General features: G+C 47.3%; 1 protein-coding gene across 4 annotated transcripts in view; it reads left to right on the forward strand.

Moving 5' to 3' along the window:
- The first annotated feature begins 854 nt into the window (after positions 1-854).
- The window catches only part of FBLN5 (fibulin 5), a 78,876-nt gene continuing 64,023 nt past the window's right edge, over positions 855-15,707 (forward strand). Inside the window, exons 1-5 of one of the 4 annotated variants that reach the window (XM_030802942.1) lie at positions 855-933; positions 1,394-1,631; positions 6,151-6,205; positions 8,495-8,546; positions 11,901-12,155. In XM_030802942.1, coding sequence (XP_030658802.1) covers positions 1,615-1,631; positions 6,151-6,205; positions 8,495-8,546; positions 11,901-12,155 — 379 coding nt within the window. In that variant the 5' untranslated portion in view covers positions 855-933; positions 1,394-1,614. Of the gene's footprint in view, positions 934-1,138; positions 1,632-2,008; positions 2,134-6,150; positions 6,206-8,494; positions 8,547-9,157; positions 9,259-11,900; positions 12,156-15,707 lie in introns of those variants that run through there. The other 3 variants (XM_030802943.1, XM_030802941.1, XM_030802940.1) reach the window with 3 other exon arrangements.

The raw sequence follows: 15,707 nt of genomic DNA on the forward strand, positions 1-15,707 counted from the left end.
TTGGTGCCTTGCTGATCGACTTTAAAGGTGTTTATAATCTTTTGCTTTTACAAACAATGGGAGGATGAACAACCTTATAAACATAAGGTATTTTAAAAAGTGTTTTATAGGAAATTTCAAACACATACAAAGTAAATAGATTAGACTAGTATAATGGACACAGCTTCAACAACTATCCACATTCTGTTATTCTCCTTTGAGTAGAATTCCATATACTTACCCCAAAAAATGCCTTAGGGAAGGCTAAACATGTAGACTCCAGAGGCTCAGCTGAACCAATGAATAGCTGTGTGACTATGGGGAAGTTACCTAACCTCTCTTATCTTCACCTCCAATAACACGGAGATGACCATTCCTACTGCTTAGAGTGGTGGTGAGGACAGGGGACCTGGATCAAGGCTTTTCGGCTGCAGGTAGGAAGATGCAGGTGGAAGCAGATGGGATAGGCCACAGTCAATCCACTGGCATTTTATAGAGTGAGTGCCTTCTGTAAGATTTCATTGACAAAAGTACTCCAATGGCTTAAAAACAAACAAACAAACAAACAGGAAAAAGAAATAGGTTGAAGCCTCCACTAGAAATGAATGCAAACGACTTAGCATGTCTTATGTACTGTCTCCACCATTCCGCTTTTCCAGACTGTCCCTTCTTCAAATCACCGTTTAACTTGTTAAAACCACTTTCGAGCCAGGGGACACTTTTCCAGGAAAGCGAGAAAATGCCAGGGAGAATCGGGGAACGAGGGCGGGGAGAGAAAACCGTCCTAACTAAGACTTGCATTGCACAAGCTGAAGTCTGGAATTCGCACCAGCGGGATTCCATCCTCCTCCTCCCCCCTACCCGGCTGCTCCCACCCCTTCTTCGGGAAGATCGCGACTCTCCCGTCGCTCGCCCCAAGCCTCTGCTTCGTAGGTTCTGGTTTCCCAATCGATCGTGAGTTTCTAGTCCCTGGAGCTGCGTGGGTCGTGAGTTCAAGTCCCTTTCCTTCCGGAGGCGACAACGTTCCCGCGGGTCCCCATGCCACGCAGCGCGGGCGTGCACGCCCCTCCCTGCCGGGCCGCGCTGCCAGCCCCGCCCCGCCCCTGGGTGGGAAGGTCAAGGGGCCCGGGCCCTGCCAGCCCCCCGCACCCCTGGGTGCGCCCGCCCCTCGCCTCCTGCCCGGGCGCTCGCAGCCGAGCGCGGCCGGGGAAGGGCTCTCCTCCCAGCGCCGAGCACTGGGCCCTGGCAGACGCCCCAAGATTGTTGTGAGGAGTCTAGCCAGTTGGTGAGCGCTGTAATCTGAACCAGCTGTGTCCAGACTGAGGCCCCATTTGCATTGTTTAACATACTTAGAAAATGAAGTGTTCATTTTTAACATTCCTCCTCCAATTGGTTTAATGCTGAATTACTGAAGAGGGCTAAGCAAAACCAGGTGCTTGCGCTGAGGGCTCTGCAGTGGCTCGGAGGACCCCGGCGCTCTCCCCGTGTCCTCTCCACGACTCGCTCGGCCCCTCTGGAATAAAACACCCGCGAGCCCCGAGGGCCCAGAGGAGGCCGAAGTTCCCGAACTCCTCCGGGGGTCCCGCCCGCGAGCTTTCTTCTCGCCTTCGCATCTCCTCCTCGCGCGTCTTGGACATGCCAGGAATAAAAAGGTGGGTTCTTGGCGCTGGACTTTTCTTTCTCCAGGGTCTGGAAGCCTTGCTAAAAATCCGATGGGTGGAAAATGGTTATGGCTGTGATTCAGGCGGTGTCAGGATATTGGAAAAGGCATGAGCTAGTGATGCAATGATATTGTTAATTACAAAAAGCTGCGCCTCTGTAATTTCCATCTTGAAGCGTTCTTTTGGGAGTGGGTATTTTCTAATACAGTTTCAAAAGTCAGCATCAGAGAGGGCTGCGAAATTCTCAGCGCTTCATTCCTCTTTCTTTTTTGGAAAGGGCAGCAACTTTGTCGTTTTAAGGGATTTTTGTATATATTTTTTAAATTTCGGGAGGCCAATTACTAGTTCACTAGCAATTACTGCGCCGCATCGGCTGATAGACAAGCAGAGAGGCTAGCTGAACATCGCGGGGCTGGATTTGCTCTATGTCTGTGTGGGATTCTCACAGAAGTTTCAAGCCAATGAGAAGTGGGAACTGCAGACAGAGATACATGTAAGCAAACGTTTTGCTATTCTTTAAAGAAATTGCAATTACAGTTAAGTAATCCTTAAGTCTTGGAGAACTTAACCTAAATGACACCCACAGTCTTTATTCAGCGAGCTCTTAAAATCATACTGCTTTGAACAAATTAACCTTGTGGGCGTATGTATGTGTCTGTGGGGTGTGTGTGTGTGTGCTAAAAACTAAGCTGTAACAATGTCATCCTGGATTGGGGACCAGCACTTCTGTGACAGGCAGTCCTGGTATTTGCTTGGTCTCTCCGGCTTTCCTTGTGTTTCAGGCTGAGGCACAAAACCGGCGAACCCACCTGCTTTAGAAAGTTCCCAGGACCAGTTATGAGCACCAACCTGCCTCCCCTCAGCTATTCTTATAGTTAGTTCGTTTTTGGAGTTTCCAGGGTTTTTTTTTAAATCAGAAAGCTGCAGCTATTCGTGATCCTGTGAGGCAGTAGTGCTTGGGTATTCTTTCATTTTAGGAAAATCCTATTAGCCTGGAACCTGTTTGGCCCCCAGGACTCAGCTGCGGCTCTTCCAAGAGGCTGGGCTTGAGGCAAGACCTGTCCCGGGGCTGCGGGGAGTCAGGGGAAAAATGGGGTTAGCATGCCTTTTCCACTAGCTCTTGAAGTCCACTGTGTTGCAGTCAGCCTGTTCTGTCTCCAACATAAACGAGACAGGGTTTTATAACCAACTGAAAGGAAACTTCATGTGAAGAAACAGGAAAACATTGAAATTCATAATATACAGACTGGAAAATAAATTTGTTATTGTTCTTTCATTCCTTCCAGATATAAATCTGGCCATGGCAAATATCAAAAAGCCCTGGGATTTGGCTCTGCACTTTATAAGGTCAGAGCTGTCTCCAGTGTTCTAGAATCTGGCTCACCCAGGCACTTAGATGAGAAGTTGTGGACTCTCAGCGTCCTTATTTTTTGGATTGGGGACTAGATAAAGGAAACGGCCTTGTATCTCCTAAGATCACATCAGGGCCCTATTCCCTCTTGATGTCAGCTTAACTCCGGGCCCTCTAATACCCAGGGTTGCTGATGCAGATGAGCCATGTGTCCTGAAAGGGAGCGATTATATTGTTGCAGTGCACGTTTGTAGTAACGGGCTACAGAATTCAGCATGTCCCCAGGTTCACTGGTCTGTTGAAGAAGCCTTCAAGATCACCTTCTCCAGGAAGTCTTGTCGCTACCCACAGCCTGGCTGTTATGGCACCCAATAGGTATTTCTTTCCATGCCCTTGCCAAGGTGTATAGACATTGTTGTGGCTCCCCAGCTGGTTCTCAAGGGTAGTGGGTGTTTCACAGTTCTGTAGCTCCTCTGTCTAGCATCCACACCTACAAGCAGTAGTTGCTTGGATAAACCGCTGTTGAACTGAATAATAGTACTAGATAACGCCCTGCTTTTGCATAGGTTTTTTTTTTTTTTTTTTTTGAGACGGAGTCTTGCTGTCTCCCAGGCTGGAGTGCAGTGGCGCAATCTCGGCTCACTGCAACCTCTGCCTCCTGGGTTCAAGTGATTCGTCTGCCTTGGCCTCCTGAGTAGCTGGGACTACAGGCACCTGCCACCACAGTCGGCTAATTTTTGTATTTTTAGTAGAGACGGTGTTTCACCATGTTGCCCAGGCTGGTCTCAAACTCCTGACCTCGGGTGATCCACCTGCCTCGGCCTCCCAAAGTGCTGGGATTAGAGGTGGGAGCCACCGTGCTCGGGCTGATTTTGCTTTTTTTTCTACCATAACCATTTTGAAGAGTCTAGTTCAGTAGTGTTAAATGCATTCACATTGCTGTGCAATCTCCAGAACTCTTTTCACCTGGCATGACTGAATCTCTGTACCTATTAAACAATTCCCCATCTTCTCCTCCCACTAGCCCCTGGTTACCACCATTCCACTGTTTGTCTCTGTAATTTCGACTACACTAGGTGCCTCGTATAAATGGACCCATGCAGCCTTCGTCTTTTTTGTGAGTGGCTTTTTTCACTTAATGTAATACCCTCAGGGTTCATTCATATCGTAGCATGTGTCAGAATTTCCTTCCTTTTTAAGACTGAATACTATTCCCTTGTATGTACAGACTACATTTTGTTTATCCACGTATCCATCGAAGGACTGTGTCCACCTTTAGGCTATTGTGAATAATGCTGCTATGAACACGGGTTTACAAATACCTATTTCAAGTCCTTGCTTTTAATTTTTTGAGGGTATATACCTAGAAGTAGAATGGCTGGATCACACGGAAATTCTATGTTTAGTGTTTTGGGAGTCATCATACTGTTTTCCATAGAGACTGCACCGTATTTCCACCAACAGTGCACAGGGGTTTCACTTTCCCCGCATCCTCCCTAACGCTTGCTCTTTTCCATTTTTTAATAGCCCCATGAGTGTGAAGTAGTAGAGATTTTGTATTTTTATTTTATTTTTATTTTTTGAGACAGGGTCTCGCTCTGTCTCAGAGCGTGTGCCACCATGCCCGGCAAATTTTTGTATTTTTAGTAGAGAGACGGGGTTTCACCATGTTGCCCAGGCTGGTCTTGAACTCCTGACCTCAGGTGATCTTCCTGCCTCGGCCTCCCAAAGTGCTGGGATTACAGACGAGAGCCACTGCGCCCAGCCAGATTTTGTATTTTTACAGCAATCTTGCTGGCCACAGTCTTACTGGATTAAAGCCTGTGCGTGGCGAAGGGCAGAGTTGCAGGCTCCTAGAGCATCACTGGCTCGTGCATGGCACAGCTGAGCCCCGGGTGCGTAACTCCTCCTCCTGTTTTCCTGCGGGTTTCATTTTCCCTGGGCTGCGCAGGTTCCCCGAGTCCTTTCCTCCGTCAGGACCTGCTGGCAGCAGTTCCTGCAGGCCACACTCCTCAGGGAACTGGGCCACCCCAACCCGTCCACTGACGGGGGATTTTCACGCATGTGGACTCAATGCTCTGGTTCAGTGACTTCCTGTGACACCTTTCTTTGGTGCCACTCAAAGTGCCTCACGTTCTTTCTTTTCATTGTTTGGGGGTATGATGATGGCTTATTCACTCTATAATCATGTCAGTATAAAGATGTTCAAAAGTCAAGCACATCTAGCATAAAGAATAAAGAACAAGGAACTGGTTAATACCACAGTGGGAGGTTTTAGCTTTTTTGGGGGGTGGGGGGAGGACAAGGTCTCGCTCTGTCACCCAGGCTGGAGTGTAGTGGTATGATCTCAGCTCACTGCAGCCTCAAACCCCCTGGGCTCAGGTGATCCCACCTCAGCCTTCCGAGTAGCTGGGACTTCAGGCACGTGCCAGCACGCCCAGTTAATTTTTTTTTTAATTTTGTAGAAATTCGGTTTCACCATGTTGCCCAGGCTTGTCTCAAACTCCTCAGTTCAAGCAATCCTCCTGCCTCGGCCTCTCAAAGTGCTGGGATTACAAGCGTAAGCCACCGCACCTGACCTTAGCTTTTTTTTTTTGAAGCAGCGAAACCCTTTATTTTTTATTTTTATTTTTATTTTTTTTTTGAGACAGAGTCTTGCTCTGTCGCCCAGGCTGGAGTGCAGTGGCGCGATCTCGGCTCACTGCAAGCTCCGCCTCCCGGGTTCACGCCATTCTCCTGCCTCAGCCTCTCCGAGTAGCTGGGACTACAGGCGCCCACCACCACGCCCGGCTAATTTTTTTGTATTTTTAGTAGAGACGGGGTTTCACCGTGGTCTCGATCTCCTGACCTCATGATCCGCCCGCCTCGGCCTCCCAAAGTGCTAGGATTACAAGCGTGAGCCACCGCGCCCGGCCCCCAAACCCTTTATTAAAAAGTGTGATCTAACACATTATCCCAACGTAGGAGGCAAGTAGAAGAGGTGTGGTTCTGCTTGGGTGGTTGCGGTGTCTGGAATCACCATGACCTCCCTGGAGCACACCCCACCCCATACAAGCCCAAGGTGATATCACCGTTACACATCACAGGCCGCATGCGACCCACACTCCCCTAGACCTGAATCTGTCTTGGGCGTTTATATTTGACTTTTCACCTCCACAGGATACTCACTGTTACCATTCTGGCTCTCTGTCTTCCAAGCCGTGGGAATGCACAGGTAAGATTTTTATTTTTAAAAAATATCTACAAGCGTATGAAAAACCGGGATGAGGGAGTCCAGCCTTGCGCTATGGAACCCTAGGTTTGTGGAGTTGGGAGCGGCTTTACAGTTGACCTCATCTGAGCTCTTCATTCTCAGAGGTTAACCAGTGGAAGCCCAGAGAAAGTGAGACTTGGCCCAGGTGACATGACTTGTAAGTGACAAGGCTGGGGCTGGTACTCAGTCTCCTGACTCCCAGTCCAAGACTGTTTTCTATTTTATTATAAGTTCTAGAGTACATGTGCAGGATGTGCAGGTTTGTTACATAGGTAAATGTGGGCCATGGTGGTTTGCTGGACCTATCAACTCGTCACTAGGTATTAAGCGCAGCGTGCATTTTTAATCAGATCACGTGGCCTCATTTGTGCCCCTCACAGCAGGCCTCAACCTACCTTCAGTGTTGAAAAGTAAAATATGCTGTGGTGTTTCTGGGCAATGGCACCTGAGGACCCCCACAGGTCTGCATGTGTTGCCACAGACACACCCCTCCTGGAGGAGGTGGGAGAGGAAGTGGGGGTTACCCAAACATCCCAGCATGCAGTGCTGCCTAATTCAGCTCCAAACCTAGGAGGGCCCATCCCTGGGCCGAAACCCCTCAGAGGAGTAAGGAGGTGGGTGAGGGCAGGCTCAGGGCCTTAGGGGTTCTGGAAGAAGCTTGCAGCATCCTGGACTTTATTTTAAGCAACAGGAGAGATGGACCCCTGTGTGTCAGCCCTGAAATATGGGCAGATCCCTCCTGAAAACTCCGAGTGGCCTCTCTGTGTCTCTGGCTCAGGAAAGAAATGAGAGAAGCCCTATCTCTGAGCAGGCTGAGGGCTGCAGGCAGGTAGGGGAGCATTTTCTCTCTTCATATTAAGAATTTTGAAGCAGATTCAGGTCACTGGCAATGGGAAGGATCTTGGGAAGAGTAACAAAGAATTTTAGACCTTGGGGTTTTCAAGGCAGCCTCATGGTGTACACATGAAGACAGGTAGGCCCTGAGGGCAGAGGTTCAGGGTCGTGTTTACTGCACTTTAGGCACTTTATATAGATTAACATACATCGTCCTTACCACCATTTTGAACTATGTACATACCCCCCCCATTTTACAGATGGGGAAACTGAGGCATAGAAAAGTTACGCAGAGAGTAGGGGCTAGAGTGAGAATTTGAAGCCGTGCCCTGGTCCAGCAGACTTGAACCTATGCCAGTCCTTGACAATCAAGGCTGGAACCTGGGTCTCCTGGCCTCCCAGCTTCCCGGCACAGCTTCCTGGCTCGTCTGTTCCACTTCCTTTGCCCCAACTCCCTGGGACCCCTGAACCCTCTCCTGGGAGTGCAGGCCATATACATCATCTCCGCAAATCAACCAACAGCTCAGGGAAGCCCAACCTCCGAAGCTGCAGAAAAGGCCAGGGATGGGAGCTCCTAGAAAATGTCAGGCCCCGGGGTCTTCCCGAAGAGTCCACCCAACACATTTTTTTTTAAAGTACATAAACTCGTAGCTCAAGTTGTATGTAAAAGCTACAACCCTCTGGGATTGTTGAGATCTATCTCTTTCTGGAAGCATCTTTGTGTCATCATCTTGCTGAGGTTGAAATGGAGAAATGTACTCAATTCAACTTTTCTTAGAAAACTGATCACATCTCTGTGTAGCTTTTATTTATGTACAGACATCAAAATCAGGTAGAGGATTTCATGGGGGCAAATAACTCATATTCGGTGCTTTGAAGTTGAGGTCGCACCCAAAGAAAGAGTCATTGCCCTTAAAAGCAGTCTTATTCATTCCCAGAAAGGGGATCAACAGGGAGCATGTCACATTAGGCTCAGCAGATGTGATTCCTCTTGCTCTTCATAACTACAGCATTAAAAAACCTGAAAACTGTCTGCTAAAAATGGGAGCTATGAAGCAATCGTGCAGGGAGTTTATTTTTTTAATAAAGTTTTTCTAAAAACATAGAGATGGGGTCTTGAGGCCGGTCTCAAACTCCTGGGCTCAAGAAATCCTTCCTCCTCAGCCTCCCAAAAGGCTGGGATTACATGCATGAGCCACTGCACCTGGCCTGGTGCGGGGAGTTTAGAAAGTAGTTCTAAGTGTAAAATAATTACAAGGAAAAATTTTAGAAGAACAAATAGGGGTTATAATACAGGTATCGGTATTTTGGAGGCCTTTCTTTTTCGCTCCATTTCCCCAACTTTCTGTGTTGCAGCAATAAGACTTTTATGGTGTGAAATGACCTTGCCCGTTTCTCCTCTCTCCTTCCCTGCAGGCACAGTGCACAAATGGCTTTGACCTGGATCGCCAGTCAGGACAGTGTTTAGGTATGAGCCACTGCGGATCCTTCATTGGGGTGGAGGCATTCAGCCCACTTGCAGGGCTATTTCTTTCTCTGTTGTTCAATGATTAGCCATGCCTATGGGAGAACACAGTGACATGGAATGACTGAAGTCAGTGGTGCCCTTTTATTGATCACCTTCTTTGTGCCTGGCCTTGAGCTAAGCACTGAGAGGGGTGAAAGAATTGATCTCTGTTCTCTTGAAGGTTTCTATTGGATTGGTGCTTCCTAGGGCTGCAGTAACAAATTACCACCAACTTAGTGGCTTAAACAACACCAATGTATGATTTTACAGTTCAGTAGGTCAGAAGTTTGACTTGAGTCTCCACCAGAATAGAATTAAGGTATCAGTAGGGCTGTGTGCTCTTGTGGAGGCTCTAAGGGAGACTTTTATTCCCTTCTGGTTGTTGGCAGAATTGAGTTTCTTGTGGTTGTAGGACTGAGGTTCTGTTTCCTTGCTGACTGTCAGCGGAGGGCAATTCCTACCTTTTAGAAGCCTCCTGGCTTTCCTTGGCTAGTGGCTCCTCCCTCCATCCTCAAAGCCAACACAGCGAGTCAAGCGTTTCTCACTTTGAATCTCTTCTTTTTCTGTTGTAGCATCTCTCTGACCAATCAGCCTCTTCTTCTTCTACTTTTAAGAACTCCTGTGAATATATCGGGCCCACCCAGAAAATCCAGGATAACCTCCCCATCTCAAGGTCAGCTGCTTAGTAAGCTTAATTCCAGCTGCTACCTTAATTCCCCTTTGCCATGTAACCCAACATATTCACAGGTTCTGAGGACTAGGAAGACGAGATTTTGGAGTGTTTGCGGGGGGCATTCTCTTAGCATGCGTCTTTTGCAATGGACTCTGCAAACGAAGAGGAGACAGTGATACCTTGTGTCCAGGGTCAATAAAGCATTGATGGGGCCGGGTGCAGTGGCTCACACCTGTAATCCCAGCACTTTGAGAGGCCAAGGCGGGTGGATCACCTGAGGTCAGGAGTGCGAGACCAGCCTGGCCAACATGGTGAAACCCTGTCTGTACTAAAAATACAAAAAAATTAGCCAGGTGTAGTGGCACACGCTTGTAGCCCTAGCTACTCAGGAGGCTGAAGCAGGAGAATGGTTTGAACCTGGGAGGCAGAGGTTGCAATGAGCTGAGATGGCACCACTGTACTCCAGCCTGGGCAACAGAGAAAGACTCTGTCTCAAAAAAAAAAAAAAATTACTGGAGGTCACATTTGAATTGGGTATTGAAAGATGAATAGGATCCTAAGATATGCCATTCCAAGTAGAAGGAACAGCATTAACAAGGAGCAGGTGTGGAAAGGACACTCACAGCATGGACAAGTTTGCTGTTGACAGAGCATAGGGCATATGAATGGAATAAGACAGCCCTACTTGCCCCCGTCTTAGGGGAAGTATTTAGCTTTTAAATTATATTTAATTTAGGCAAAATCATTTGTCTTCTCTGAGCTCATGTCAACCATGCTCCAGAGGGAAGATAGATGGTTTGAAAAACCGATGAACGGTGAGGAATAAAACCCTGTCCTGGGAAATCTGGGCTTACGTTTTGATTTTAAAGTAAAGCGTTTTGATTTGAAGATTTGATGAGGAATCAAGAGCGGAGCAGTGGCCTTCTTTTCTGGCCCCTCATTTCAGCGATGGCTTCAGGCTTCAAGCTGGAGAACAGGCTGTTGCATTCTGCACCTTCCCGTTGCTTTTTCCTCTGGTAGGATTGGGTGTGAGTTTCTCAGATGAGATGCTGGGGGTGAGTTGTTGGGTGCAGGCATGTGGTCTCCAGTCTCTAGCCCCGCACAGAGCAGACTCCAAGGCTGGCGACATGGCTCGGTATACGGGATCATGTCTGCTGCTCGCTGGAGCCACAGTTCAGGCCTCCCCTGTCTGTACCCTAGCAAGGCTGATTTTCCAGAGAGTCCATCTCTCCCCTTCCAGACATAACAAGCAGAGCCCAGCCTGGCTGGAAATGGGCCTTGTTGGCTGGCACAGAGCTGACTTGAAAGCAAAGCTCTGCTTTCTTAACAAGCAACTAGCTCTCAGTCAAGCCTTTTCTTTTCTTTTTTTTTGTTTTTGCTTTTGTTTTGAGATGGAGTTTCCCTCTTGTCACCCAGGCTGGAGTGCAATGGTGCAATCTCAGTTCACTACAACCTCTGCCTCCTGGGTTCAAGCGATTCTTCTGCCTCAACTTCCCAAATAGCTGGAATTACAGGCATCTGCCACCACACCCGTCTAATTTTTGGTATTTAGTAAAGATGGGATTTCACCATGTTGGGAGGCTGGTCTTGAACTCCTGACCTCAGGTGATCCACCTGCCTCGGCCTCCCAAAGTGCTGGGATTACAGGCGTGAGCCACTGTGCCCAGCCTAAGCCTTGTCTTTCCTGATGCAAGAGACTCTTTCTCCCCTGACCACTGGTACTTGAAATAGAAGTGGAGACAATTGTTAGGCCCATCCCAGTATTTTCAGAGTATAGTATGTGCACAGGAGGATCCTTGACGTATTAGATCGTACACCTGCAGATAAACACTCTTTATTTTAATAGTGTATATTTATTTTTACTGTTACCTTCTACTTATGCTAGTTTTCACTTGCTGTAGTCATGTAAGATTTTAAAAATACATTTATTTGGGCTTCAAATATGGGCTTATTTAAAGAAAGAGTATGTGCAAATGATAGTATAGGTTTGTTTTAGTCCGTTCTCTGTTGCTTATACCTAAATACCTAAAACTGGGTAATTTATAAAGAAGAGGACTTTATTTCTTACAATTGTGGAAGCTGAGAAGTCCAAGGTTGAGGAGCTCCATCTGGTGAGGGCCTTCTTGCTGGTGGGGGCTGTCTGCAGAGTTCTGAAGTATGCAAGGCATCACACGGTGAGGGGTCTGGGCTGCTAGCTCACGTCTCTCTTCCTCTTCTTAGAAAGCCACCAGTTTCATTTCCAAGATAATCCATTGACCCATTAATCTATGAGTAGATTAATCCATTCATGAGAGTACAGCCCTCACGATCCAATCACCTCTTAAAGGCCCCACCACTCAATATTGCAACACTGGGGATTAAGTTTCAACATGAGTTTTGGAGGGACATTCAAACTATAGCAAGGTTTTTGTAGGTATGGTCAAAATCATGATGGTGGTATTTGAAAGGCTGATGTTTGGGTGACACTGGTTACTTTGATTCACTTCAGCCAACATTTAGGGGTACCTTCCCGTGATGAGTTGGGACCGCCCTAGGTGTTTGGGAGTGCTTCCTCCACACCTGGTACCAAGTTCTGCTTAAATATGCACCAGACACAACGCAGTTGGGGGGCCACTAATGCTCGTCCTTTCTGTGCCTTCCAGATATTGATGAATGCCGGACCATCCCCGAGGCCTGCCGAGGAGACATGATGTGTGTTAACCAAAATGGCGGGTATTTATGCATTCCCCGAACAAACCCAGTGTATCGAGGGCCGTACTCGAACCCCTATTCGAACCCCTACTCAGGTCCGTACCCAGCAGCTGCCCCACCACTCTCAGCTCCAAACTATCCCACGATCTCCAGACCTCTTATATGCCGCTTTGGATACCAGATGGATGAAAGCAACCAATGTGTGGGTGAGTAGCCCAGCCTTTTGTTCCTCTCCTCTGTGCTTTGGTGAAGACATCGTCTGTATCTGGCATGCTCACCCCAAATGGGTTGTTAGTTGCCATTCAATGCACCAGTGAAACAATGACTTACTCTCTGCATACTTATTTCACTCTTAGCAGCCTGTATCTCTGGGTTCCTGCCCAACTAGGGAGGTTATTTTGCTGTTTTGTTCACAGTTCTCCAGAAAACCAATTTTTTTCTTTATTTTATTTTCCTCTATCTATCTACCTATCTGTATCTATCTATCTATAACTCATCTATATATTTAAAGACCAAGGTAATATTTTCTCAAATAACAAATGCATCTGGTCAGACTTATTACAGTAAGTAAATCTCAGAGGAAGATCTAGAAAGGGCCAAAGCTCTGTCCTCAGTCCCCGCACCCTTGATTGGAACGTGTGCTTCTGCAATAGACGAAGCCTTGAAGGGCATGGCCAACTGTTCTGGAAAGAAAATTAGGTTACTTGGGTTGGAACTAATGTGCTTTTGACCAAAAGGAGCCTCACTGATAGGAACTCATAGCAAGAATGGACCTCCGGGAAGAAGCGGGCACAAAGGAATTGGCAAGGGGTGTGACCAGTGCCCTAGAGAGCTTTAGGTTCTGTTGGCCAGCGTGGCCTTGGAGGAGAGTTACCTAGGATCCTCCCTGGTCCCTTTAGCTGTGGTCAGACCAAACTCTGGTAACTGTCTCCAGCTCTGGAAGATGGTGTATAGAGTGAAAGCTCTAAACTTTTTGATTGTGCATCCCATCTGCAAAATCATTTTGAGCCTAGATCCCCATTATATGGATATTTATAAATTATATACATACCCTGTCATACCAACATGGATTGCAGAATATAAACTTCGCATAAGAAATACGAAATTTAAAAGGATGAGATAAAAATAAATATGAAACTGGGAGTGGTGGCACGTGCCTGTAGTCTCAGCTACTCACTGGGTGAAGCGGGAGATCACTTGAGCCTACGGGTTCGAGGCTGTGGTGCGCTATGATCGTGCCTGTGAATAGTCACTGCATTCCAGCCTGGGCAACATGGCGAGACCTTGTCTCTTAAGAAAATATATATATGAATTGAAGTTTTAATATTTTTTTCCTCTACCCCAAAAGTTTGAGAGACCATTGGTCTAGCAAGATTTTTGTTTGTCCCATTTCAGAGCTCTGGAGTGTTGAACTGTAACCCACTATTAGGGAAGCTGTGTTGGTTAATTTAAGGTGTCTTCTATATGCTTATGTGAAGGAGTGTGCATTTTCATTTGAATACACATAAATAATATGCAGACAAGTGACTTCAGAGCTACCAGGGAACACTGGATATGCTTGAACCCAAACTTCTACATTTTCACTGGTCTCAAGGGGTGTGGTCTCTGTGTGTGTTGGCGGGGGGGAGAGAGAAAGAGTGAGAAAGAGAGAGCTGGTTAATGTTTACCTTAAATGTAGATGAGTGTGCAAAGGGAATGAGCGCAGGGTCCAGTCAAGCCAGCTTTGGTGGAGAAGATGGTAACATGCTTCCTTATAACCAGCATCAGGAGGAAAGACCTTTGTAACTGGAAGGGACTTTTTTACCCATCTTTAACTTCAACCTCTTCATTTTGTAGAAAGGAGAGTGTGGACTCCAACCAGTTAGGTAATTACAGAGGTAGGATGCCAGTCCAGCTCCCCTAACTTCTCCCCTGTCTACAATCTCCTAACTATAGGAAATGACCTCTCCTATCTGGTAGAAAAGAAATGATCCCAAAAGAAAATGCAGAGATAGAGGTGGGAGGTGCTGTTCTTCCAGGATGTCACGTGGGGGCTGAATAAGCCAAGTGATCAGCCCTTACGTATCTTGAGGTGAGGAAGAGAGTGTAATGATTCTTTCGAGGCACTCTGCGGTTTTGGCAGGGGGCCTTGGGTGGTCGTGGTGTAGACAGCTCTAGCTGATGCCTTGGGCAAGCTCAGTGGCCTCTTTTGCAGAACAGCTGGGAACTGCTACGGGTTTCTCCAAAGTGTCTCCCTCCTTCCCCTAGACCTCTTTCCAGGGTCCCAGTGCCCTTGACAATGAGGACATGGCTGGGAAACCTATTCCTCCCCTGGTCCCTCTGACGTCATGCCATTGATGGCTCTGAACCTGTCACACGGGAGATGCGGAACTTTCATAATGGCCCTTTTGTAAGGAGAATACAATCTAGGAGCCCTAGTGAGGACTGGCATCAGGCCCATCCATTTCCAAAAAGTTCAGCATTATGCATTCATAAGTCCTGAGTTCTTTCTAACTTCCCTTCACCCCACCCCATGGTTTCCTGGTTTTACAGAAGGCTTTCAAATGGCCCTCACTGAGGTCCTTCTGCGTATTGTAAAGAGCTGGCATTGTAGGGGTGGGGGGAAGTAAGAGAAGGGATGGGAAAGGGAGGCTCTTTCTACCTACCGCTGCTTCCAAGACCTGGGATGGAAGAGAGGTGGGCCCGGGAGCAGGTGGAAGGGAAGCAAGGCACCGTGGCGGAAGGTGGGAGGGAAGGAAACCAGATAGGGGGATCATTGAGAAAAGACAAGGAGGTGACTGTGGAGGTGTCACTGCCCAGAGAATGTGGGTGTTTTCCAGAGCACAGCTCTGATCCTGTGGAGGAGGCATTGCATGAGCAGTGGGTAAGTCAGGGAGACTTGGGAAGCATTTCTGAAACTTTAGTGTTCTAGGAGAGGAGGAAACATCCCCAAAGGTGTCTTGTCCTCTTCATCAAAATAAAAATAGTGATTAACAGTAACATCCGCAGCAGCAGTGGTAATAATATCAAACACTTGGATAGTACTTTACAATAATTAATGCGCTTGATCCTGATAACCACCTACAAGGTAAAACTATTATCATTCCTATTGTACCCATGAGGAAACCGAAGCAGAGAAGCTAAGAAACCTGTTCAAAGTCACACAGCAAGTGAGGGGCCGAGCCATGATTTGAACAATTCAGGCTTTAAATGAGAAAACAGGCTCAGTGAGGTATAGATTTGTTCAAGGGTGCTCAGAGTCAGTGCTGAAGTCAGGATTAAAAACAAGGTCCTTCTCTTGCTATTTTTGTTCTCTGAGACAGGGTCTGGCTGTTACCCAGGCTGTAGTGCAGTGGCACAATCACTGCAACCTCTGCCTCCTGGGCTCAAGCGATCCTCCCATTTCAGTCTACCAAGTAGCTGGGACTACAGGCATGTACCACCATGCTCCTCGATCACTGCAACCTCTACCTCCTGGGCTCAAGTGATCCTCTCATTTCAGCCTCCCAAGTAGCTGGGACTACAGGCGTGTGCCACCATGCCTGGCTTATTTTTGTATTTTTTTGGTAGAGACAGGGTTTTGCCATGTTACCCAGGCTGGTCTCGAATTCCTGGACTCAAGCAATCCTCATGCCTTGGCCTCCCATAATGCTGGGATTACGGGTGTGAGCCATGGCACCCAGCTCTCTCTCTTTTTTTTCTTAATGAAACTTTTTGCTCTGTAAAATTTCGAACCTAGTCAAAAGTAGAAAGAACATAGTAAGCACCTACCTACTTAT

This window comes from Nomascus leucogenys, chromosome 22a (genome assembly GCF_006542625.1).
Source record: "Nomascus leucogenys isolate Asia chromosome 22a, Asia_NLE_v1, whole genome shotgun sequence".
NCBI lineage: Eukaryota > Metazoa > Chordata > Mammalia > Primates > Hylobatidae > Nomascus > Nomascus leucogenys.